This window comes from Micromonas pusilla, assembly GCF_000151265.4.
Source record: "Micromonas pusilla CCMP1545 genomic scaffold MICPUCscaffold_1, whole genome shotgun sequence".
In the NCBI taxonomy this organism is placed as follows: Eukaryota; Viridiplantae; Chlorophyta; class Mamiellophyceae; order Mamiellales; family Mamiellaceae; genus Micromonas; species Micromonas pusilla.
Genome location: NW_003315882.1, coordinates 82916 through 106301, shown reverse-complemented (window position 1 = coordinate 106301; position 23386 = coordinate 82916). Strand labels below are relative to the sequence as shown.

The 23386-nt window shown below is 67.9% G+C and overlaps 11 protein-coding genes across 11 annotated transcripts; 5 read left to right on the top strand and 6 right to left on the bottom strand.

Annotated features, from left to right (window-relative positions):
* Window positions 1–48: 48 nt before the first annotated feature.
* Window positions 49–1047, bottom strand: RPS13 (ribosomal protein S13, chloroplast precursor). Its single transcript, XM_003054733.1, has 2 exons — window positions 932–1047; window positions 49–577 (listed from the first exon to the last, which is right to left on the bottom strand). The coding sequence occupies exons 1-2, from the start codon at window positions 1022–1024 to the stop codon at window positions 122–124; spliced, it is 549 nt and encodes a 182-aa protein (XP_003054779.1). The 5' UTR covers window positions 1025–1047; the 3' UTR covers window positions 49–121.
* Window positions 1048–2354: 1307 nt separating this feature from the next.
* MICPUCDRAFT_70776 (glycosyltransferase family 47 protein) lies at window positions 2355–4584 on the top strand (the record flags this gene model as incomplete). The annotated part of the gene is made up of 3 exons (XM_003055280.1): window positions 2355–3113; window positions 3298–3756; window positions 3946–4584. The coding sequence occupies 3 exons, from the start codon at window positions 2355–2357 to the stop codon at window positions 4513–4515; spliced, it is 1788 nt and encodes a 595-aa protein (XP_003055326.1). The 3' UTR covers window positions 4516–4584.
* A 364-nt stretch (window positions 4585–4948) lies between these two features.
* On the top strand, window positions 4949–6045 carry PDF (peptide deformylase; the record flags this gene model as incomplete). Its single annotated transcript, XM_003055279.1, has 2 exons — window positions 4949–5362; window positions 5827–6045. 2 exons carry the CDS (start codon window positions 4949–4951, stop codon window positions 6043–6045), a joined length of 633 nt encoding a protein of 210 aa, XP_003055325.1.
* A 154-nt stretch (window positions 6046–6199) lies between these two features.
* Window positions 6200–8349, bottom strand: MICPUCDRAFT_49819 (uncharacterized protein; the record flags this gene model as incomplete). Its single annotated transcript, XM_003054732.1, has 2 exons — window positions 6200–7382; window positions 7427–8349. The coding sequence occupies 2 exons, from the start codon at window positions 8347–8349 to the stop codon at window positions 6200–6202; spliced, it is 2106 nt and encodes a 701-aa protein (XP_003054778.1).
* Window positions 8350–8514: 165 nt separating this feature from the next.
* On the top strand, window positions 8515–11436 carry MICPUCDRAFT_37681 (uncharacterized protein; the record flags this gene model as incomplete). Its single annotated transcript, XM_003055278.1, has 2 exons — window positions 8515–9890; window positions 10080–11436. 2 exons carry the CDS (start codon window positions 8515–8517, stop codon window positions 11434–11436), a joined length of 2733 nt encoding a protein of 910 aa, XP_003055324.1.
* A 98-nt stretch (window positions 11437–11534) lies between these two features.
* Window positions 11535–12410, bottom strand: MICPUCDRAFT_49817 (uncharacterized protein; the record flags this gene model as incomplete). Its single annotated transcript, XM_003054731.1, has 1 exon — window positions 11535–12410. The coding sequence occupies one exon, from the start codon at window positions 12408–12410 to the stop codon at window positions 11535–11537; it is 876 nt and encodes a 291-aa protein (XP_003054777.1).
* A 169-nt stretch (window positions 12411–12579) lies between these two features.
* MICPUCDRAFT_49816 (MAPEG family protein) lies at window positions 12580–13298 on the top strand. Its single transcript, XM_003055277.1, has 2 exons — window positions 12580–12706; window positions 12821–13298. The coding sequence occupies exons 1-2, from the start codon at window positions 12599–12601 to the stop codon at window positions 13178–13180; spliced, it is 468 nt and encodes a 155-aa protein (XP_003055323.1). The 5' UTR covers window positions 12580–12598; the 3' UTR covers window positions 13181–13298.
* Window positions 13233–17639, bottom strand: MICPUCDRAFT_70774 (radical SAM domain protein; the record flags this gene model as incomplete). The annotated part of the gene is made up of 4 exons (XM_003054730.1): window positions 13233–14062; window positions 14379–14515; window positions 14939–16885; window positions 17037–17639. The coding sequence occupies 4 exons, from the start codon at window positions 17637–17639 to the stop codon at window positions 13321–13323; spliced, it is 3429 nt and encodes a 1142-aa protein (XP_003054776.1). The 3' UTR covers window positions 13233–13320.
* A 421-nt stretch (window positions 17640–18060) lies between these two features.
* Window positions 18061–19488, bottom strand: MICPUCDRAFT_61042 (uncharacterized protein; the record flags this gene model as incomplete). Its single annotated transcript, XM_003054729.1, has 1 exon — window positions 18061–19488. One exon carries the CDS (start codon window positions 19486–19488, stop codon window positions 18061–18063), a length of 1428 nt encoding a protein of 475 aa, XP_003054775.1.
* Window positions 19489–19721: 233 nt separating this feature from the next.
* MICPUCDRAFT_61041 (uncharacterized protein) lies at window positions 19722–21227 on the bottom strand (the record flags this gene model as incomplete). Its single annotated transcript, XM_003054728.1, has 1 exon — window positions 19722–21227. Exon 1 carries the CDS (start codon window positions 21195–21197, stop codon window positions 19722–19724), a length of 1476 nt encoding a protein of 491 aa, XP_003054774.1. The 5' UTR covers window positions 21198–21227.
* Window positions 21228–21561: 334 nt separating this feature from the next.
* On the top strand, window positions 21562–23380 carry MICPUCDRAFT_49812 (amino Acid/Auxin permease family; the record flags this gene model as incomplete). The annotated part of the gene is made up of 2 exons (XM_003055276.1): window positions 21562–22515; window positions 22586–23380. 2 exons carry the CDS (start codon window positions 21562–21564, stop codon window positions 23378–23380), a joined length of 1749 nt encoding a protein of 582 aa, XP_003055322.1.
* Between the last annotated feature and the right edge of the window lie 6 nt (window positions 23381–23386).

Below are 23386 nucleotides of genomic sequence, written 5' to 3'. Positions count from 1 at the left end.
TCGACGGAGGCGTCGGAGGACGCCGAAATAATCTGATGATAGTTTAGCAGCAGACAATGCGTCTCGGTGGTTGTATCACACAGTAGTAAGTAAGGTCGCTAAGCCTCCTTCTTCTCGTCTCTTACTTCTTCTTACCCGCGACGGTCTTGACCTTCCCCTTGCGCGTGCGCGCGTTCGTCTTCGAGCGCTGCCCGCGGCACGGCAGCCCCTGGATGTGCCTCTTTCCTCGGTAGCACTGAATCTCCTTCAGCCGTTTGATGTTCATCGAGTTGAACCTTCGCAAGTCGCCCTCGATCAGCGGGAGCTCGTCGACAGCCTCGCGAAGCCTCGTGAGCTCGTCCTCCTCGAACTCCCGCATGCGCTTGTTCTCCAAGCCGGTCGTCGCCATCACCTTCTTCGCCGTCGTGTCGCCCACGCCGTAAATGTACGTGAGCGCAGTCTCCGCGCGCTTGTTGTTTGGAATCTCAACCCCGGCGACGCGCGCGGCGCGGACGCACAGAGCGCCGCGCTCCGCCTGCTTCTTCGCGCCCATACCCATGCTCAGAGAGCTGCCAATGAAAGCGGACGACGCGGACGTCTGTGGTGGGAATGTCGCGAGGGATGAGATGGAGGTCAGAACGCGGCGAGGCGAGGCGGACGGGAGATTTGTGACGAAATTCCTCGAGACGCGACGTCGACACCGCGCGCGCGACGGCCGGGCATCGCGCGCGGCGCGGCGCGCGACGCGCGCGACGACGCGACCGACGGCGCGATCGAGACCGACGCGCGCGCGCGAATCGAGACGCCGCGCTCGGTCGCGTCGCGGAAGACGGCATCGTCGCGCGGCGGCGTCGACGTCGGCGCGTCCGGAGCGGCTTTATCCACCCGCGAAGCGTGCCGCGCGCGACTTCAGGGTTTTAGGTTTAGTGTTCGCGTGGACGGGAGGACGCACCGCGACGGCCATCGTGGGCGCGGCGGCGCGGCGAACCGCGCCCGCCTTCGCCGGGACGACGTTATGGATGACGCGAGCGGCGCAGAGCTCCATGTTGACGAGCGTGGCGTTCTCGGAAGGACGCACGCGCGGTGGAATGCGGTCACGCGATGAGCGCGGCGTTCTACTCGTTCGAGTCCGGTCGGTCGTACAATAGCGCGCAGCGCGATCTGAGATTTCGCCGACATTGGTTCGGATTTGGGATTTTGGAAGAATCTGAGACAACACCGGAGACCAGAGTAAGCACTAAACCTGCCTCGAAAACGACAAGGATCGCTTCGACGAACGCTCCGTTCGCCCCCGCGACAGGCCACCCCCCTCGCGTTTCCCCTCCCGCGGCCGTGCCCGTCGCTCTCAGCGGGCGTGAGTGCGCGTGCGTCGCGCGGCGCGTGCGTCGCGCGGCGCGTGCGTCGCGCGGCGCGCGCGTCGCCGCCGGCGCCGACGCCTTTCTTTCCGGAAGGATTGCCCATTCGCGCGACGTATTCTTCGCGCGGCGGCGGCGGCGGCGGCGGCGGCGGCGGCGGCGGCGTGGCCTTTGGCAGCGGGCCGACGCGCTCTCCGCGCGCGCGGCGGGTGATTCGCCGTCGCGCCGCGGCGTCGGATGGAAACGTTAAACGCGAGGACCGAGCCCGACTGTTTTCAAGGCGTTTCGTCGCGTTTCTCGTCGCGTCCGAGGTCCAAAGCGCGGTGCTCCGTGCATCAATCACGCCGTCCGATGATGGACGCGTCGCCGCGTTCGGACACGACCGTCGGACGCGCCTCTTCATCGACGCGCGTCTCGTCCTCCGCGCTCGAGCGCGCGCGACGTCCGTCCGTGCCGCGCGGTCGTGAAGACGCGACCGCGTTCGTCCGCGGCGCGCGAGGACGTCGCTCGCGCGCGGACGGACGCGCGCGGGAGGGAGGGAGCCCCCGCGCGTCCCCAGATCTCCGTGCGTCAGCAGCGTCGGTCCGTCGCCGACGGACGCGGACGACGCGTCCTAGTCGCCGCGGTTTCCGCGCGCGACGTCATCGGCCGCCGCCGCCGCGTCGCGTCTCGCCCGCGGCGACGCGCTCTTCGACGGTCGTTCTCGCCATCGCGCGCGCGGCGTCCGCGTGCCGCTCGCTCTCTCGCGCGCGCGGAGTGTCCTCGCGGCGCGTCGGCGACGACGAAAAAACGGCGCTGCGGTGTCGACCCAGCCGAGAGAACTGATGAGGTGCGTTCGATCGATACAAAAGTTTTTCACCCGTCCCTCGGTTTCAACAATTGATCGCACCTCCGTTCAACTTACCGATGAACATATTTTGTACACGTGGAGGCCCTGGAACACCGATTCGTCGCGAGACGCGAGTCGAGAGGAGCCGGCACGCACATGTCCGATCCATTGACCCCGGCCGGGCGGGCGTCATGAATCCGCGCGGGTTCCCCTCCAGCGCGTACTCGCGCGCTCACGCGCGCGAGCACGCGCCGAACCTGCGTCGCCTGAGAGGCCTCGGCGCGTGCCTCGCGAACGCGACCGGCGTCCTCGCGTTTCGCCGCCTCGACGCCAACCCGAGACTCGCCGATCTCGTCGTCGTCCTCGCGCTCGCGGTCGCCGCGCTCGTCGCGTTCGCGCACGTCGTCGACCGCTCGCTCTCCCGCGTCGCCCCGGACCTCCACGCCGCGATCGCGGACGTCCCGAGAGTCGCGTCGGAGCGCGTGAGCGCGGCGATCGTGCCGAGCGTGGAGTACTCCACGCTGCGGCAGCATTGGAACACCGGCCTGTCCGCGGCGGCGTGGAAAGTGGAGCGGCTCGCGCACGCGCTCGATCCGAAGTCGTGGAAAGACCACGGGCCCCTTCGCGATGAGTACGGGCACCTCACGTTCGACGCGCAGTGTCAGGCGCTGATGAGGGACGGGATCGATCCGGGGTGGCCGCTGGCGCGGCCGAGCGACGCGCCAGACGGGATGGACGGATCGCCGTTCGCCGACGCGAAGGCGCTGTGCGATTACATGAACGCGTTACCGGAGAAGCTCAAGGTGTACACGTTCGCGCTCCCTTCCAAGCTCGAGCGGCGGTATCAGCTCGCGCGGTTAGCGCCGACGTTTAACCGCGCGTACGACGTCGAAGCGCACGTGATCGGGGCGTTGGGGAAGCCGCCGTTCGCGACGACGCACGTCGGCGAGGTGCGTTCTATACACTGGTTCCCATACGACCGCGTCGGCGTGGTGAACGCCGATCCTTAAGGACTTTTCCTGGCGCATCTCTCCGCCCGCCCCTCGCTTTCAATACCCGCCCTCGACGCCTTTCAACTCCATCTGACGCCTTTCAACTCCACCCCGACGTCGCTTTGTATGGAGCGACCCTGAGGCGACGGCGTTTTTGTTTCCGAACCGCCCCTACCTCGACAGAGTCGCCGACTATCCGGACAACGGCCGCAACGCCGTCAAAGCGTCGCTCGCCGTCGTCGTGGAGCACGCGAAGGCGACGGAACCGTGGGCGTGGGAGAAGTCCGAGAAGCAAGGGGGGTGTTCGAGGGTGTTCGTGAACGCGCACGACCAGGGCACCGAGGCGCTGTTTAGCGAAGGATTCCGCGGCGATAAGCTCGCGACGAGGACCGTCGCGGTCGTCGCGACCGCGGACACGACGACCTGGGAGAACGTCAACCTCACGCTCGACGTGAACCGAACCCTGGACTCGCCCTTCTCGCGCGAGAAGGACGTCTCGATGGTGTGCTCGCTGTCGTTTCACTTGCCGGCGGACGCGATTCACCTCGGGGCGATCGCGCCGTTGCCGACGCCGGGGACGGGGGGCGAGCGGCGACAACGTGTCTCGAACTCGACGACGCCCGGGGCGGACGACGACGACGAGGAGGACGACGACGACGAGGAGGACGACGACGACGAAGAGAAGGAGGAGTTTGTGCGGGGGGAGGCGCGGGAAGAGAAAGAGGAGGGGACGAAGAAGAAGAACGCGACGACGACGACGACGACGACGACGACGACGACGACGACGAAGAACGCGACGACGACGACGACGACGACGGAGCGCCTCGAGAACGAGGACGACCGCCCGATATCGCTCGCGTTTCGCGGCAACTCGCGCGGGTTTCTTCGACAGCGCGTCATCCCCGCGCTCCGCAGCCTGAACCGCACGGACTGGGACCTCGATTCGGACGGCGCGACGACGCCGTCTGGGTACATGAAACTCCTCGCGCGATCGAAGTTTTGCCTCCACGTCCGAGGCACGCGCGTGTACGCCCCGCGACTCGTCGAGGCGATGCTCTTCGGGTGCGTCCCCGTGATCATCGCGGACGGGTACGACCTCCCGCTGTCGTGGTTCCTGGACTGGGACGCGTTCAGCGTTCGCATGACCGAGAGAGAGGGCGTCAACGCGACGCGGGCGGCGGAGATTGTCGACGCCGCCGACTGGAGAGAGAAGCACGAGGCGCTTCGACGCGTCGTCGGGTTTTTCATGTATCACGATCCGCCCGTGTTCGGGGACGCGCTTTGGGCGACCGCCGCGGGGATCGAGCGGCAGATTAGCAGAGGGAGGGCGTGCGAGAACGCGACCGCCCGCGTGCTGTAGCGAGCGAGGAGTCTCATCAGAGGCGCCGACGAGTGATGAGGAGTTTATCCTGGAACAGCAACATTTTTCAGAACAGCTGTGAGAGAACGAGCCCGAAACCCTTCGTCGTCATTCGTTCGGATCCTCGCGCCGGGTCCGTCCGCGTCGCGTCGCGCGTCGAAGAAAAATGACCGGAACCCTGCGCGTGATGTCGCGACCGATCGCCGCGTCCGCGCGTCTGTTCCGCCCCACGAGCTCTCGCGTCGCGCCCGCGCGCGCGACGACGCCATCCCGCGCGTCGTCGTCGTCGTCGTCGTCGTCGTCGTCGATTCGCCGACACCATCACGCGTCCTCCTCCTCCTGCTCTTCCTCCTCTTCCTCGGCCGCGGCCGCGCGTCGAGGCTCCGGATCCGACGCCGGCGTCGCGTCCCGCCGCGCGGACGCGCCCGCGCGAATGGCGACGACGCTCGCGCGAGGGAAGAAGGGCGGGTTCCTCAGCGAGTTGAGCGAGATCGCGGAGGAGAACGACGCGACCGGCGCCGCGGTCGAGTTCGCCCTCCCGCTCGAGATTCAAAAGTACCCCAGCGCGAAGCTCCGGGACGAGAACAAGAAGATTGGCGTGTTCGACGCGGAGCTGAAGAAGCTCGCGGACGCGATGTTCGCGAAGATGTACGAGAGCGACGGCGTCGGACTCGCGGCGCCGCAGGTTGGCGTCAATTACCGCCTCATGGTGTACAACGAAGCGGGAGAGCGCGGCAAGGGCGCGGAGGTCGTCATGGTCAACCCGAAGATCGTGAAGTTCTCGAAGGAGAAGGACATGTTCGAAGAGGGGTGCCTATCGTTCCCGGCGATTTACGCGGACGTGGAGGTGCGCGAGTCACCAGCCGGCGGTCCCCTCGCGTCGTCTTTTATTTTCCGCCCGATCGATCGATCGATCGGTCGATCGATCCCGTGACTGGTTCCCATACGACCGCGTTCGCGTGGTGAACGCCGTTCCTTAAGGACTTCGTCGTCGTCCTCCTCCTCCTCCTCCTCCTCCGTCCTCGCTCGATCGATCCCGCCCGTCTCTTCCCGTCGTCGCGCGCGAGAAGCCGGTGAGCGCACAAACAAAACAAATATACGCTAATCCTATTCTCACAAAGATGCGGAGACGCGATGAGCAACACCCAGCGAGGCTTCTCGTCCGGCGGGCGCTTCCGGCGGAGGAACGGACCGCGCGCGGCGTCCCCTCCTCCCTCCTCCGTCTCTCTCCTCTCCTCTCGCGGCGACGCGTCTCACGTCGACGCTCTTCTCTCCCCCCCCCCCCCACCCACCCCCGCCCTCCCCGCGCAGAGACCGACGGCGGTGACGATCGAAGCGCAGAACGTGAACGGTAAAAAGTTCAAGATGACCCTCGACGGGTTCCAAGCCAGGGTGTTCCAGCACGAGTACGACCACCTCGACGGCGTGTTGTTCCACGATCGCATGGCCGCCGACGTCGTCGCGAAGGTGCGCGCGGAGTTGGACGACTTGATCGCGGCGCACCCGGAGGGGGAACCCAAGGCTTTGTGAGGGAGGGAGTAAACGTAACGTATGTATACGATGCGTTATAGTGGTTCGATGGAGAGAGAGAGAGAGCGACCGCGAGAGCGTTGTCATGTGATTGCGCGCGATTCGTTTATTCGTTTATTCGTTTCGATTCGATTCGTTTCGATTCGTCCTGTCGTCACTCCCCGTCCGCGCGCGCGGCGTCCATGAGCGCGCGGCTCACGATGAAAATCACGGAACCGAACACGACGCCGTCCAGCGTCCGAATCGTGTACCGATCCACGAAGAAGCCGTAGATGGATATCCCGAGCGGTCGGTCCCTGAAATGTCCCAGCACCGCGTCGCGCTCGATGAACGCGTCGACCCTGCGGCGAGCGCTCGAGCGGCGGCGGCGGCGGCGCGAATTCTCGACGTCGTCGTCGCCGCCGCCGCCTCCCTCGTCGTCGCCGCCATCGTCGTCGTCGTCGTCCGAGTCCAACATCGTGTACGCCGCGTGCTGCTGCGAGAAATGCCCGACGACGCGTTGTAACCGGTGCGTGATCAACGTCGCCGCGCGGACGTTCATCCCGATGCCCGCGAGATGCAGAGCGTTGTTCAGGAGGAGGTCCGCGCGCGCGAGGACGGCGATAACGCCGGAGACGCCGCCGCCGCCGCTTGATCTCTTCGCGGCGACGGCGAAGTCGAGCACGAGCTCGTACAGCGACACGACGGTCTCGATGAGCGTGAGAAGCAACGTGAGGACGAGGAATAACCTGAAACGTTTCCCGAGCGCGTTCAAGACGAAGCGGAGGTTGAGGTGTTCGCTCATCACCGCGCGATGGTTCGACCGCGTCGTCGTCGTCGCCGTCGCCGCCGCCGTCGTCGTCGTCGTCGTCGCGCGCGACGTCTCGTCGCGCTCCCGTCGCGGTGCGCCCGTCGACCGAAGCGAGTCCGCGTCGTCGTCGTCGTCGTCGTCGTCGTCGTCCGTCGCCGCGGGCGCCGCCGCCGCCTCGTCGTCGTCGTCGTCGGTCCCGCGCATCATGACCAGGAACGCGTTGAGTTTCAAGAGCACGAGCGCGCACGTGAGACGAAACAGAACGCACGTCGTGAGAAACACCGCGGCCATGTAACTCTCGCTGACGAACCCGACGCTCACGGCGACGGCTTTCCCCACCCCCGTCAACGACGCCGCGTCGCCGCCGCCGCGCCGCCGCCGCCGCCACCACCCCGGGATGGCGTACGATACGGTCTCTTTTCGCGCGCCGCCGCCGACGTGCACGTACGCGGTAGCCGCGAGTTTTAACACGACGAACGGAAGGAGCAGACGGAGGAGCTCGCGCCACGACTGCCGCTTCACGATCCCGACGTACGCGTCGTGGACGCTGCGGACGGGACGAGGAACGTGAATCGATGACGTGGCGGTGACGTGGATATGACGTGGCGGTGACGTGGAGATGGCGTGGCAAAACGTGTGGACGGCGCGTCGTCGTACCGTTTCCTGTGCCGCGCCGGGCACGCGCCGCTCCCCGCGGCGCGCATGAACAACACGTCCGCGAGCGAGAACCTCGCGCAGTACCTCACCTGCAGCGAATACCAGCACACGTAGAAGTGCATGCACAGGAACGCGAACGCTTTCGCGTCGAGGCGGGTAACGGCCGCGTCCGGGGCGTTAACGACCTCATATCGCGCGCGATACAGCGGCGCGACGAGGCCGAGGAGCATCGTCGCGAGGACGCAGAAGACGTCGGCGAGGGCGCGGGCGGCGCGGCGTCGGCGTCGGCGGCGCGGGGACGCCCCCGGCGGCGTCGCCGTCGACAGGAGCGGCGCGAGCTCGACGATGCCCTCGGCCTCGGTCGCGCGCGCGCGCCGCGCGCTCGCGGCGAACGCGGCGGCGGCGTCGGCGTCGCGCTCGGAGAGAGGGAGGCGCGAGGGGACGACGCAGACGACTCGAAGCAGCCGCGCGAACGACCGGAGCGCGGGAAGCTCGTCGACGACTCCGCGCTCGTCCTCGCTCGCGCGCGCCGACGACGGCGACGGCGGCGACGAGAAGGGGTAGTCGTCGTCGTCGCCGCCTCCGCCTCCGCCGTCGTCGCCGCCGCCGCCGTCGTCGCCGCCGCCGCCGCCGACGCCGTCGCCGTCGGCGTCGTCGACGGGCTCGGTGCGCGTCCGTCTCACCCCACTGCTCGAGGGCGGTTCCTCGCTCGCCTCCGCGCCCGCGCTCGCGCGGCCGTCCTCCGCGCCCGTCGCCGTCCTCCGCCGCGCGATCGGGTGCGTCGGGAGCACGCGCGACATCGAGCTCTCCCCGAGCGTCTCCGCGATGTTTGGCACGCTGTCGATCCGTCGCGCCATCGCGGCGTCGTCGGCGCGTCTCCCTCTGGACGCGCGGCGCGGCGCGGCGCTCTGAAAAGCTACGACAGTTTCAAAAGTCAGTCTAGTCGCGTCCAGTCTGTCTCTCGCGTCGCGTCAGACGCGAAGCGCGCGCGCCGCGCTCGCGACGCGCGTCTCCTCGCGGCGATGGACGCGCGCGCGAAGCGCCTGCGCGCGATCCTCGACGACAACCAGCGCGCGACCGATCGCATCCGCGACGTCGTCGCGGAGACGGACGGGGAGCTCCGGTCGCTGCACGACGTCATGGCGCCCGTGCAGGCGCGCACCGCGCTGCTGTCGAACGCGAGCGCGAATCTCGCGACCGTCGAGAACGAGACGAACCGATGGCTGGATCAGCTCGAGGCGACGTGGGCCGTCGGTGAGCTCGCGCGGACCGGGCCGGGGGAGGACGAGCGCGCGAAGGACGACTTCGTGCGACGCGTCGACGCGCTCGTCGGCGCGGAGCGATTCTTCGGCGAGCGACGCGCGTACAGAGCGGCTGAGGGATCGTGGAAGCACGCGGGCGAGCTCGTGAACGAGTGCCTGACGCGATGCGAGGAAGCGTTCGCGAGGGAGCTCGCGGCGCACGACGCGCGCGCGCGGCGGTTGGCGAAGGACGCGGAGGGGGGAGGAGGGGGCGGCCCCGGAGACGAGCGAGGCGCGACGTCGCCGTCGCCGCCGCTCCAGGAGAGAGGCGTCGGGTTCGTCTTCCCGCTCCCGCCGCCGCCGATCGACACCGCGTCGTTCGCGTCGTCGCCGAAGACGCCCGCGCGGACGACAGAAGGCGGCGGCGGGGCGGCGCCGTCCACGCCGTCGTCCACGCTGACGTCCGCGAGGAAGCGCGCGGAGGCGGCGGCGAGGCCGGAGCTCCGCGCGGTGACGCCGTTTTTAAAGAAACTGTCGAGGTGCGCGCTCGCCGCGGCGACGGCGCGGTCGGCGTCCGCGCATCAGGTGAGCGGCGGGAAGGCGTCGATCAAGGACGTCCGGACCGCGATCAGGGACGCGTACGTGAGCGCGCGGCGCGCCGCGCTCGGCGCCGCGCTCGACCGCGAGGGCTTAGCCGCGCTCTTGAGGGACGGCGAGGCGATCGCGAAGCCGCCGCCGCCGCGCGGCGGCGGCGTCGGCCTCGGCGCGTCCACCACGACGCGCACGGAGCGATGGATCGGCGTTTTGGAGCACGCGAGCGTGCGCTGGGCGCTGGAAGCGCCGCTCGCGCGCGAGGTGTTCGGGTTAGACGACGACGACGACGACGACGACGACAGAGAGAACGAGAACGAGAACGAGAACGAGAACGGCGGCGGGGAGCGTTCGATGGTCGCCGCCGCCGCCGCCGCCGTCGCCGACGACGCCGTCCCGCGCATCCTCGAACACTCCGCGTCCACCGTCTTGGGATGGGTGAACACCCTCGCACGGCAGCCGAGCGTGGGAGGAAGCGCGGGAGGCCCTCACGGCGGCGGAGACGACGCGCTCGCCCGCGCCAACGTGAACCGGAAGTCGCCGGAGAAGACGTTCGCGTTGCTGAGGTGCGTTCTATACACTGGTTCCCATACGACCGCGTCGGCGTGGTGAACGTCGATCCTTAAGGACTTTTCCTGGCGTTTCTCTCCGCCCACCCCTCGGTTTCAATCCCCGCCCTCGACGCCTTTCAACTCCAACTAACGCCTTTCAACTGCACCCCGACATTCGATCGTATGGAACGACCCGACCCTCAGAGCGCACGCGGCGTTGACGCGTTTGCGGTGGGGCACCGAGAGCGCGTTCGCGCCGGGCGGGCGCGCGGCCAACGCGTGGCGCGACGCGCTGCGGACGTGCGAAGAGGGCGCGCGCGTCGCGTTGGGGACGCTGATCCCGACCATCGCGGCCGCCGCGGGTCGGAGCGACGTCGAGGTGAGAAGGCTCGCGGACGGCGTCGTCGCGTTTTGCGCGGAGCTCTTGGAGCATCCCAACGCGGCGGACGTGTTGTTCGGCGGCGACGGAAGCGGCGGCGGCGACGGGCGCGGCGGCGGCGGCGAAATGGACGGAGGAAGCGGCGGCGTCCACGCGACGCCGTTTACGCGCGGGCCCGTGTCGCCCGTCGCGGAGGAGCCGACGCCGGAGGCGGAGGACGACGACGACGGCGACTCGGACGGCATCTTGGACTTCACGGACGACGACTCGAATTCGAACTCGAACGGCGACGACGGGTTCGTCACGTCTTCGGAATCCGAACGCGACGAGGAGGAAGAAGCCGCGCCCGCGCCCGCGCCCGCGCGCGCGACGGAAACGACGAAGTCGCCGCCGCCGCCGCCGCCCGCCACCGCCGACGCCGGGAACGAACTCGGCGCGGACCTCGCGTCGTTCATCGTGAACGCGCTCGACGCGGTGACGCGCGGGATGGACGCGAACGCGTGCGCGCCGACGTCGTCCTCGTCCTCTTCGTCGTCCGCGTTTAAGCGGTCCCTGTCCACGTCGAGCGCGTCGACCTCCGCGACGGCGACCAACGCCTCGCCCGCGCTCGTCGCGTTATTACGCGCCGTCGCGTGCGATCGCGTCGCGTCCGCGGTGGAGGACGCCGAGGAGCTTCTCCGCGCGCTGCCGGACGGGTGGCTGCGCGCCGCGCGCGAAAAGGTGGACGAAGCCCTCGCTGAGCACGTCGACGCGGGGTGGGGGAGAGCGATCCGCGCCATGCGCGGCGCCTCCGCCGGGGACGCCTCCGTCGCCGCCGCCGCCGCCGCCGCCGCCGCCGCGATGAGCGATAAGGAGAGGCAGGCGATCAAAGACCGGTTCACCGCGGTGAACGCCGCGGTCGAGGACGCGCGGCGCGCGTGGCCCGGGTGGAACGCGCCGGACGGGGACGTGCGCGCGAAGCTTCTCGCGCGGCTTCGCGTGGACGTCGCGGACGCCTACGCGGCGTTTTACGAGAGGTACAAGGACAGCGGGTTCGCGCGGAAAAACCCGAAGAAGTACGTGACTCACTCCCCGGAGGAGCTGCGCGAGATCGTCGAGGCGTTGTGGACGGGGGGCGGGGGAGGGGGAGCGTTTCCGGGCGGCGGCGGCGCGAAGCTCACCCGTTCGAGAACCGTCGCTTGACGACGTCGACGTTGCGTCTCGTTCGTTAAGCTACCGTCTGTCGCGATAAAACTACCAGCTACTAGTCTCTACTTTTAAAATTGCCCTTCGTCGCGGCGTCACTCCATGAGCTTCAACTTCGTGATCTCCATGTCCCCCGGGAAATCGTCCACGATGAACACGTCCCCATCGCTCTCCTCCGCGAGCTCGTCGATGACCCCGAGCCAATAGATCACCATCCCCGGCCCGAACCTGTTCACGTACCCTTGGAACTGGTCCACGCCTCTCTCGACGTGCACGATCGGGTCCAGAAACGACGCCTTGCTGTCGATCCAGTTCACGATCCGCCCGTTCACCGCGATCGGCAGCGTGAGCTTGACGTCCGGCGTCTTCGCGTGCCCCTCCGCGCGCAGCGCGTCCTCGGTGACGAACGGCACTCGGAGTTCCTCGAGCCGCCGCTCCAGAAGAATTTCGTACTCGCGCCCCGCGGCGTGACGCATGACGTCCACCGCGGGCGACGCGACGTGGTCCCACGCCACGCACCTCTCCACGTCGACTTTTAATCGGTCGCAGATCGCGGATCCGGGGACGCCGGGGACGCCCGGGACGCCGCGCGCCGCGGGGGACTCGGGCGGCGGCGACGACGGGATCTTACCGAACGGATCGCGCAGGCACGGCCCGACCGCCTTGTGCCCCAGCCCGAGGAGATGCTCCAGGAGGAGGCGGACGAGCTGGCACGGCGGGAAGTCGATGTCCGCGGCGATGCGAAACACGTCCTCGCCCGCGACGTACCGCGCCGCGTGCGACCCGATCGCGCGCAGGTGCTTCCCGTGCGCGCCGCGCACGCGTCGCGAGCTCTCCTGGCTGTAGATGCTGACGAGCGCGTCGAGCGACGCGGACGGGTGCTTCGCTCGGAGCGCGTCCGCGTCCGGGAAGACGTCGCTCGGGAGCGACGTGATGTGCGCGCGGATCTCCTCGTACTCCGCGAGCTTCATCGCGACGCGCGCGACGACGACGACGACGACCGGGGGCGGGCGGCGCCCCTGGGTGTGACGAGGAGCTCGGAGCTGGAGAGGTTCAAACTGGCGCGGCGCGGGTGCGGGTGCCGAGTCATCACACGGGCGCGTCAACACCAGATCCTCGACGTGCTTCCGCCATTCGACTCGCGCGCGCGCCTCTCGCGATGTTTTCTAAGAGCTCCCCGGCGGGGATCACGCTGAGCAGGGACTTCGCGTGGTGCATCATCGCGTGCGGCGTCGCGATGATCCCGCACTTGTACGGCAGCTACAAGGTCCGTCGCGTCGTCTCTTCGCGACGCGTCACGAATTTGATGACGATTGCGCAATCCCCGCCGAGGAAGAGGACTAACAATCGCCCCCTCTCTGCTTCGATCCCGCCCCGACAGGTCGGCATGGCGCGCAAGAAGTACAACATCAAGTACCCGAAGATGTACGCGAGCGACGGCATCAACGGCGACAAGCACCACAAGGAGTTCAACTGCACGCAGCGCGCGCATCAGAACACCCTGGAGTGGCTCGGCCCGTGCCAGGCGCTCTGCCTCGCGAACGGCGTCGTGCACCCCATCACGTCCGCGCTTCTCCTCGCGATCTGGAGCGTCGGCAAGGTGGAGTACATTCGCGGGTACTCCGGCCCGAAGGGGCCGGACGGGCGCACGCTCGGCGCGATGATCGCGCACGTCGGCGACTTGGGGCTCATCATCACGTCGTTCTTCGCCGGCTACGCCGTCCTCAACGGGCTGAAGTGATGACGCGTCGTGATGAACGCGCGACGCGAATGATGATGAGTTCGGATCGATTGATACAGTACCTACTACCTTTGTAATATAACAACGAGAGCGCCGACGAGCGCGGTGCGTTTCGCTCGCTCAATCGCTCGCTCGCCGGCTCACTTCTTCTTCCACCGCTCGTTCCTCCCCGGGGCTCTCGCGCTCTTCTGCTTCGGCGGCGGCTTCTTCTTCTCATCCGCCGTCTCCGCCACCTCCGCCGGCCTGTACGCCTTGTGATTATCGATCCGGTCCCCCGCCGAGCTCGGTCCCATGTGCCCGCGGTTGTTCACCCCGCTCGCGGGGTCCCAAATCCGCTCGAGGCCCATGAACGCCTCCGCGCGGACGATGTTATCCAGCCACAGCTTGTCCACCTTTGGCGGGCTCGGCTCCGTGAGGCCGATCCCGACGCGGTGCGTGTGCAGCACCGTCATCGTCTTCCCCGCCGCCGAGGACAGCATTCGCGCCATGCCGTCGCAGGACAGCCCCCCCGCGCCGGTGTACTCGCCCTTGAACCGCAGCAGCGCCGTCCCGGGCTGCGGCGTGGGCGGGATCGGGATGTGCCGGCCGCCGAGCGCGGCGTCGATCGAAGGCTGATCGAGGTGAGAGAGCTCGAGCAGCTGCGGGCGGAGGTCGACCGTTCGCGCGTTGCCCTTTTTACTCGTCTTCGTGATCGTGAACGAGTCCTTCGCGAGCGCGGCGGCGACCCAGGTCTTCCAGTCCTCCGCGGTGACGGACTGGGCGTATTCCGCCTCCGCCGCGGCTTCCGCCTCCGCGGCGGCGGCGGCTTCCGCGGACTCCGCGTCGTCGTGGTCGATCTCCGCGTCGGGGATGCCGTCGCCGTTTTTACCGGCGTCGAAAAACCTGCGGCGGGCGGCGAGAGAGGCGGAAGGGGGGTGAGTCCGGCGTCGGGAGTTCGTTTCGTTTCGTTTCGTTTCGATCGAAGAAGAGCAAGGCGAATAAACTCGTCGCCATCGTCGTCGTCGTCGTCCCGGTGGTCTCATTAGTACATTGAATATCAGCAATGTCGTTAAGATCCGAAAGATGGTGTTTTTTAAATGATTTAATCCTCGACCACCGGTGGTTCAACGACGACGACACGCGCAGACGAGGGCACGAGCGAAAGCGAGAAACAGATCGGAAACGAAGACGCAAACGCAAACACAAAAACAAAACGCACCCTCCGCCGCCTTCGACGTCCCAGCTCGGGGCTTCGCCGCCGACGCCGCCCGTGGCGATGCCCGGCTTGGCTACCGCCCCCGGGAGCGCCACGTGCACTAAAAACTCCGCGTGCGTCAGAAGCTCGTTCATGGATTCCTGCGAGAGGAGAGATCGAGCGTCGGCGTATTCGTCGAGTTAAAATAAGCGAAAGAAGGCGAAAGAAGAAGTAGAAGAAGAGTGAGCCGCCGTCGTCGTCGTCGCCGCCGCCGCTGCGCACGCGTTCCAGTCCTCGCGCGGGTCCGTAATCATCGCCAAATGTAAAGTTTTTGGTCTCATGAGTTGCCCCGATCGAACATCTAATTAATTAAGGTCGTCATCCCCGACGCGGTGACGAAACGGACGCGCGGCAGCGGCATCGGCGGCGTCGGCGGCAGCGATCGGCTTCTGGATCGAGGTCGAGTCGAAGAAACCGAACGAACGAGGAGAGAATCGAAAAAGAACAAAGAAAGAAAAAACGTTTTCGAGCGACGGACGCGCCATGAACCGCCCGTTGAGATACTTCACCGGCATGTCCTCCACCTCCAACAGCCGCATCCCCGCCGGGAGCTGACTCCCGAGCGACGCCTTCACCTCCTCCGGGTCTCTGCGCTCCGTGAGCACGATCTCCATCATCTCGGCTTCGCTCGACGCGCCCAGCGGCAACGCCATCGCCGTGGAGATGCGCGGCCGACTGCTGTACGGCGACTTGGTCATGCTCACCGGCAGCGCCGCCCGTCTCGCCGCGCGCTCGAGCAACCGCAGCGTGTCGAGGTGCCCGATGAAGCTCTCTTTGCCGTCCTTCGTGAACCGGAAGCGCAGGCGCTGCGTGCGTCGGCCGTCGGGCTCGTAGTGTCCGCCGAAGGTTGGCACCGGCGGGACGGCGGCGACGACGTTTTCGCCAAACTCGTCCCCGCAGACGCCGCATTCGGTGCAAATCCCGGAGTGCGAGCAATCCGGGACGGTGATTCCTTCTAACGCCTTCTGAAGGTCCGTTTTCAACCACCACTTACTGATCCCGGTGTCGATGTGGTCCCACGGCAGCGGCGCGTCCAGGCGCTCGTCCGCGAGCGCGCCGCGGTCGACGCGGCCTTTCCCGCCGCCGCCCTGGCCTCTGTAGTCTCCGTCCCCGAGTTTCTCCATGACGTCCCACTCGCCGTTGACGACTTTGCGGTACCGCCACGTCAGCCCGGCTTCCTCGATCGCCGCGTCGAACGACCGGAACGACTCGTCCTGGCCGTCCCACCACGTCGCCTTGTGCGCGCCGAGCTCCCACGCGCGTTTGATCACCGGGCAGAGACTTCGATCGCCTCTCCCGATGAAATCTTCCATGGCCGATATGCGAATGCTCGTCCAGTTGCTCTTCACGTCCGGGATCTTCTTGAGCGCTTCTTTCAGCAGCGTCCCCTTGCGCTCGAACTCGTCCGTGGAGACGGAGTGCCACTGGAACGGCGTGTGCGGCTTCGGGGTGAAATTCGACAGCGTCAGCGTCAAGCTCAGTCGGTCGCGCTTTCGCGCTTTGTTCCCGGCGACGGTATTGATGAGCCACGCCACCGTCTCCGCGATCCCGAGCACGTCCGCGTCGGTTTCACCGGGCAGCCCGATCATGAAATACAGTTTCACGTTCCTCCACCCGCGGTCGTACGCGGTTTGAACGCCGTGTAACAGTTCGTCGTTCGTCAAGCCCTTGTTGACGATGTCTCGGAGCCGCTGCGTCCCGGCTTCGGGCGCGAACGTCAACCCTGCTTTCCCGGCGCCGCCGAGGATGTCCGCGATGGAGTCGTCGAACCGATCGATCCTCTGCGACGGCAGCGACAGCGTCACGTTCTCGTCCTTGAGTCGGTTCTTGATCTCTAAACCCACGGACGGCAGCGCGAGGTAGTCCGAGCACGACAGCGACAGCAGCGAAAATTCGTTGTACCCGGTGTCCCGCATCCCTCGCTCCACCGCCTCGATCACCTTCTCCGGGGGAACATCCCGCGCCGGCCGCGTCAGCATCCCGGGCTGACAGAACCGGCACCCTCGCGTGCATCCGCGGCGAATCTCCACCGTGAGACGGTCGTGCACGGTCGAGACGTACGGGACCAACCCTATCTGCATGGACGGATCGGGGTCGGCGACGCGGCGAAGGCACCGCGGAGGGACGCCCTCTCGCGTCGGGAACACCGCGCCGCCCCAGCCTTTCGGGGCGTCGTAGAACCGCGGGACGTATATCCCGACGACTTCCGTCGCGAGCCGGAACAGCGTCTCCTCGCGGTTGAGGCCCTCGCGCTTGCTCTTTTTGATCGACTCGCCGATCTCCGGCATGACGTCTTCGCCGTCGCCGAGCGCGACGAAGTCGACGAAATCCGCGACGGGCTCCGGGTTGCTCGTCGCCGTCGGTCCGCCGATGAAAACGAACGGCCACGAGCCGTCATCCACGTCCCACGGCTCGTCCGGCTTATCGTCCCGTTCCCGCCACGTCAGCGGCACCCCGGACAGAGACATCATCTGAGGGTCGTTCCATACAAGCGAACGTCGGGGTGGAGTTGAAAGGCGTCAGTTGGCGTTGAAAGGCACCGCGGGCGGGGATTGAAAGCGAGGGATGGGCGGAGAGAAACGCCGGGCAAAGTGCTTAAGGAACGGCGTTCACCACGCGAACGGGGTCGTATGGGGACCAGTGTATAGAACGCGCCTGAAGCAGATTCACCGACGACAGCTCGTACGCGAGGGACATGCCGAGCGCGTCGAAGTGCGTCAACGGCCGCTTGCTCTCGACCGCGAACAGCGTCCGGTTCTTCGCCTTCAGCAGCGCCTCCATGTCCGGACCGGGGAGGTACGAGCGGTCGCACAGCATCCCGGGCTGGTCGTTCAAGATCGTGTACAGCACGACGTGCCCGAGATTCGACGCGCCGACTTCGTAGATCTCCGGATACGCCATCGCGAACCGAACCTCCGCCTCCGTCCACGGCTTGTGCACCGCGCCGATCTCGTTCCCGAGGTACCTCGCCGGGGTCTGAATGCAACTCCACTCGAGCTTCGTGAACCCGGCGATCGTGCCGTCGCTGTCGTCGCCCGCGAGGAGCGCTTGCTCCGCGCGGAGTTCCGCGTCGGATCGCGCGGGCGTATTTGGCGAAGAAGGCGGATCCGCGATGGCGGCGCGGACGACGCGCGCATTCGCGCGCGGACGCGCGCGCGTCGAGCCGCGCGCGCGCGCGCGCCGCCCGATGGGCGCGAGGGCCGCGGCCGACGTGGACGCGGACATCGCGGCCGCGCGTTCGAGCGTGTGCCGCGCTGTGGTCGCGGTGACCCTCTCGGGGTACGTAAACCTAATCGCTTTTTACGCCCGCCTGGGGGCGGCGGGTTCGCGGTGCGTCCTATACACTGGTCCCCATACGACCCCGTTCGCGTGGTGAACGCCGATCCTTAAGGACAATTCCCGGCGTTTCTCTGAGCCCACCCCTCGCTTTCAATCCCTGCCCTCGATGCCTTTCAACTTTAACTGACGCCTTTCAACTCCACCCCGACGTGGCCCGCCGAGCACTCGCACTTTTTCGCAACGCTTTTTCGCTTTTCGACGTCTCGTTCTCGAGCGCGCGCGAGATACGATATCATCATCGCATTACGTCCTCGACGCGGCGTGGTGTATTCCGTGTACGGGTTGAACTATTATTCAACGTCACAGTCTACGGCGTGGTGTACTCGGTGTACGGTCCCGCGGGCTTGGGCGCCCCGCGCCTCCGCCGCGCCGCCGCGGGCGTCCCCTCCGCCCCTCCCCCCGCCGCCGCCGCGGCGCCAAACTCGCTCTCCAGCTTCGCCCGCGTCTCCTCCAGCGCCTCCTCCAACGCCTGGTTCTTCTCCTCCAGCTCCTTCACGACGCGCTTCGTCGCCGCGTCGCTCTTATCGTGCTCCCGCGGCGACCTCGGAAGGTTCCCTCGCGTCGCGGCCGCGATGGAACGCACCTCGGGAGACCCCGGCGCGTGCAACGCGTCCGGGGGCACGCGCAGCCGCCGCGCCGTCGCCTTGAGCTCGCGGACGCTCGCCTCCACCTTGACGCGCTCGCGCCGCGCCTGCTCCGTGATCCGCTTCGCGAAGTCGAGCTCCTTCGCGCTCATCTCGCGTTTGTGGCCGATGATCTTGTGCGCCTCCTCCGCGTGCTTGTCGCGAATCGCGGCGGAGGCGTCGTCTAAACGCGTTTCGTACGCGTTCGTCGCGCGTTCAAACTTGTCCGCGCGGAGATCCGCGAGCGACGACCGCCACTCCGCGCGCGTCGCGGTGTCGCGCGCGCGGTTCAACGTCGCCGCCTCCTGGAGCTGCTCCGCTTTCAGCGCGCGGCGTTTGATCGCGGCCGCGCGCTCCGCGGCGATTTCCTCGCGTCGGAGCTTCACCGCCGCGTTTTTGAGCTCGGACTCGGCGACGGCGGCGGCGAGCGCCTCGGCGTCGCGTTTGGTCTTGGCGTCTTTTCGACGGCGTAACACCGCCGCGCGCTCCGCGCTCTCCGCGAGGCGCCGCTCCTGCTTCTCGAGCTCCATCGCCGCGCGCGCGTCTCTCGCTTTCGCGATCTTGACCTCCCGGAGCTGAATCGCGGCGGCTTCGAACGCGGCTTCGGCGGCGCGTTCCAACGCGAGCGCGTCTGCTTTTTCCTCCGCCACCGACGACGCGCCGGGTTTCGTCGCGCGCGGCTGCGCGCTCGCGGGTCGACGCATCGCGGCGGCGGCGGCGACGGGGAACCGCGACGACGTCCCGAAGCTCCCGGGGGAGAGTCGCGGGCTGCTCGCGACGCTGCCGCCGCCGGGAGCGTCGGGCGGCGACGGGAACGCGCCGCTGGCGCCGCGCGGCGTGCGCGGCGCCTCCGCGACGAAGCTCGGGGAAGCGCCGAGGGACGACCGCACGCTGTCCTGCGTCGCCAACAAAGACGCGCCTCCTCCTCCGGGGGAGGCGCGCGGCGACGAGAGCGAGAGCGAGATCGACGGCGCGGCGCTCGACGGCCGCCGCCGCGTCGCGGCGCCGGAAATTTTCGGCGTCGCGCCGAGCTCGCCGAGCCGCGGCGTCCGCGGCTCCGAAAACCCGCCCGTGTGCGTGTTCACCCGCGCAAACTTCCGCGTCGTCTCCATCTGCGTCTGCTCCCTCTTGCGCTCCGCAGCCTCGAGCCGCGCGTCCTGCTCTCGCCTCGCGCGCGCTTTCGCCGCGGAGACGCGCTCGGCTTCCGCGAGGAGCGCCGCCTCTTCCGCCTTTCAAGTGAACGTCGGGGTGGAGTTGAAAGGCGTCAGAAGCGGAGTTGATAGGCGCCGAGGGCGGAGATTGAAAGCGAGGGACCCTGGGCGGAGAGACGCGCCGATAAAAGTCCTTAAGGATCGGCGTTCACCACGCCGACGCGGTCGTATGGGGACCAGTGTGAGATAGAACGCACCTTTCTCGCGCGCGCCGCGTCGTCCAGCCGCGACTTCTCCTCCGCGAGCTCGCCCGCGCGGTCCATCCGCGCGCGATTCTCTCTGCGCTGCTTCTTAGCCTCCGCGGCGTTCTTCTCGTCCACGAGCCGCTCGAGGATCTTGAGCTTCTCCATCGTGGACATCGGCGCGTCGAGGGGGTCGCTCTTCTTCTTTCCTTTTCTTTTTACTCTTCCTCTCTTCTTCGCGCCCGGCGGCGGATTAAAGCGCACCGTCGGCGCGGCGAACGCCGCGGACCCGCCCAGGTTGACGCGCGCGCCGATCTTCGTGTCCACGATCAGGCGCTTCGGGCCTCGGAACGAGTTCGCGCGCGTCGTCCCGTTCGCGCCGGCGTCGTCGCCGCCGCCGCCGCCGCCGCGGTTTGGAAATTGGTTCTCGCCGCCGCCGTCGCCGTCGGGCGGATACAGCTCCTTCCTCGTCAGCTCCGCGAGCCGCCTCGCGGTCCTCTTCCGCTCCTCCGCGTGGTTCGCCGCGTACGCCTCGCGCTTCGCTTTCAGCGCGCGTTCGTAGTCCTCCGCGTACGCGTCAAATTCGGACGCCGCGTCGGAGTCGTCGTCGTCTTCGAAATCGTCGCCGGGTCGCCCCCCCGCGTCGTCGTCGCGGTCGTAGTGATCGTAATCATGCTCCTCTTCCTCCTCCGGCTCCGGCGCCGGGGTCGGGTACGCCGCCTCCACGATCGGCAACCTCTTGTTCCTCTCCCTCTCCGCGGCCTCCTCCGCGAGCCTGCGCGCCTCCTCCATCTCCGCCTCTCGCTTCCGCGCCTCCTCCGCCTCCGCCGCCTCCGCCGCTCGCCTCGCGTCCGCCAACTCGGCCAGGTACCGAACGACATCCTCTCGCGTCATCGCGTCGCGCTTGTCCAGCAGCGCCGTGAGCCGCGTCGCGTTCGCGTGCCTCTTGCGTTTCTCCGCGCGTAGTAACGCCTGGTCCTCGTACGCGCTCTCCGGGTACGTTCCCGTCGACGGCGTCGGGACGCGCGGGACGAGGTCGTCTGGATTCGTTCCCGTGACGAGGCACGCGATGGCGCTTCTCGGGGACGTGATCTTCACGCGACGCGAGCGCGGGATGGGCTCGCCGTCGATCGCCTCGCGCGCGACGTCCTCCAGCGAAATCTTCGGCGTCGTCGCGTCGTCCGCGTCGTCCGGATCGCCGTTCAGCTTTTCGAGCCGCAAACGCAGCCGCTTCGCCCACTTCTCCTCCCTCGGAGGCTCCGTGGACGCTTCCGCGTTTCGCGACAATGCGTCGGAAATTTCGCGACGCTTGTCGTGGTGGTCCCAGTACGACCCGTGCGTCTCGACCTCCTCGCGGAGGGAGTGCGACCAGGCGTAGTCGAGGCCGTTCACCCCGGACTGCGCGGGGAGGGGTTCGAGTTCCATCATCGCGCGCGCTGCGACGCGTCGAGCGGTGCGGAGGCTACTGAATTGGAGGCAATTCAGATGTCATCAGCCATCGCGAGCTCGATTCGTCTGGTCGATCGATTTTCGTCTCGTCGACGCGCGCGCGCTCAGCGCGTTCATTTTCCCGTGCGCACGCGGTGAGGGCTCCACCGCGCCCCCGACCCGTGCATGCCGGCGGATGGCGCTTAGCGATCGGGTCGCGGTCGCCGCGCTCGGGTTCTGCTCCGTCGCCACGTTCCTCGCCGTCTTCACGGCGACGCAAGAGCGAAAGCGTCTCAAGCTCGCGCGCGAAGGGCGCCTGCCCCCGGGGTTCTAGCGAGGAGCTCAAGACGAGACGAGCGCGCAGATGACGACGCGTCGAGATGAGGAGGAGGACGACGACGACGACGACGGCGAGATCGCCGCCGCCGCCGCCGCGACGCCTTCGACCCGCTCCGCGAGCTTCCCCACCACGATCGTCAACCTGTGCAACTGCGCGGTCGGCGCTGGCATCCTCTCCATCCCCGACGGCGTCCGCGAGTGCGGCGCGGCGCTCGGCGCGGTCCTCGTCCTCGTCGCCGCATCGCTCACGATCTTCACCGTCGACGTCATCGTGAAGCACGGCGAGCGTTCAAACGCGGACTCGTACCAAGCCCTCGTCCTCCGCGCGTTCGGGCCCGAGTTCGCGCACGTCGTCGGCGTCGCGCTGATGCTCTTCGCGTTCGGGTCGTGCGTGGCGTACGTCGTCATCGTCGTCGACGCCGTGGACGCCGCGACGAACGGATTCCCGGGGCTCTCGCGTATGCTTCGTCGTCGTCTCCCTCTCCCGCCGTTCGCACAACCCACGGGGAGGGTCGGCGTCGTGACGTTCGCGAGCGTCTTCGCGCTGCTGCCGCTGTCGCTGCTCCGGCGGACGAAGAGCTTAGCGCCCGCGAGCGCGCTCGCGGTCGTCGCGTTGGCGTTTACGGCGACGGTTGTCGTCGTGGACGCGGGCGAGAAACTCATCCGCGGCGGCGATGAGGGCGAAGGCGGCGGCGACGTCGTCGTCGCGTGGAAGCTCGGCGCCGGGGTCGTCCGAGCGCTGCCCGTGTTCGTGTTCGCGTTCCAGGTGCACGTGCAGGTGTTGAGCGTGTTCGCGGAGTTCCGCGACGATCCGCGCGACGACGACGACGACGGCGGCGAAAACGAAAACGAAAACGAAAACGAAAACGGCGACGACGACGCCCGCCCGCCGCTCGCGCCGATGGACGCGGACGACGCGTTCCCCGGGTTCGCGACGCCGCGGTCGAGCCTGTCGCCGTCGTCGTCGATAGGGTCGCTGGTATCGTCGCCGAGTGGACGACGCGGCGCGGGCGCGGGCGCGGGCGCGGGGGGCGCGAACGTTTTCGGAGCGGACGCCGACGGCGACGTCGTCATCGCGGCGTCGAAATCGAAATCGAAACCCAAATCGAACCGCCGCGCATTACGCGCACCCCGACGTCGAGTCGAACATGCTCGAGAGCTACGACGAAAAAAACACGTGGATCATCACATGTAAGCTCTTCATGGGAGTAAACGCGATCGGGTCGTACGCGATGAACCACTTCTCGCACCGCGCCGCGCTCGACGACACCCTGTGCGCGATGTTCGGGTGGACGAAGCGCGCGGCGGGGATGGCGCCGCTCGGAAGGCACGTCTCGCAGACGATAGCGTTCGTCTTCGCCACGGGCGTCGTCGCGTCGCTCGTGTCGGACCTCGGCGCGGTGTTCACGGTGGTCGGGAGCACCGCGGCGGTGCTGGTGATCTTCGTCGTTCCGGGGTTGTTGTGCGCGCGACCGGCGTGGAGCGTCGTCGTCGCGCGGCGGCGAGCGGGAGCGCGGCGTCGCGGCGGCGGCGAGGGAGGCGAGGAGAGAGGCGGGAGCGCGCCGAGGAGGCTCCGGACGAAGGGCGCGAACGGCGCGTTGTCGTCGTTCACGGCGTCGTCGCACGAGGAGATGCGCGCGGCGTTGTTACCGGGCGGCGGCGCCGCGCTCGGCGACGACGTCGACGAAGAGACCGGCGGCGGCGGCGGCGGCGTTCCGACGCTCACGCGCGAGGCGCTCTTCGAAGTCGCGGCGGGCGTCGGCCTCCTCCTCCTCGGCGCGTTCATATCGATATCGAACGTGTGGCTCATCGTCGCGGAAGGCCGCGGCGCGGCGCCGCATTAATCACGC

Coding starts and splice junctions, on each gene's coding strand:
- MICPUCDRAFT_49816 (XM_003055277.1), top strand. CDS start 12,599: ATGTTTTCTAAGAGCTCCCCGGCGGGGATCACGCTGAGCAGGGACTTC. Junction 12,707..12,820: donor ACTTGTACGGCAGCTACAAG/GTCCGTCGCGTC, acceptor CCGCCCCGACAG/GTCGGCATGGCGCGCAAGAA.
- RPS13 (XM_003054733.1), bottom strand. CDS start 1,024: ATGGAGCTCTGCGCCGCTCGCGTCATCCATAACGTCGTCCCGGCGAAG. Junction 578..931: donor CGCCCACGATGGCCGTCGCG/GTGCGTCCTCCC, acceptor TTCCCACCACAG/ACGTCCGCGTCGTCCGCTTT.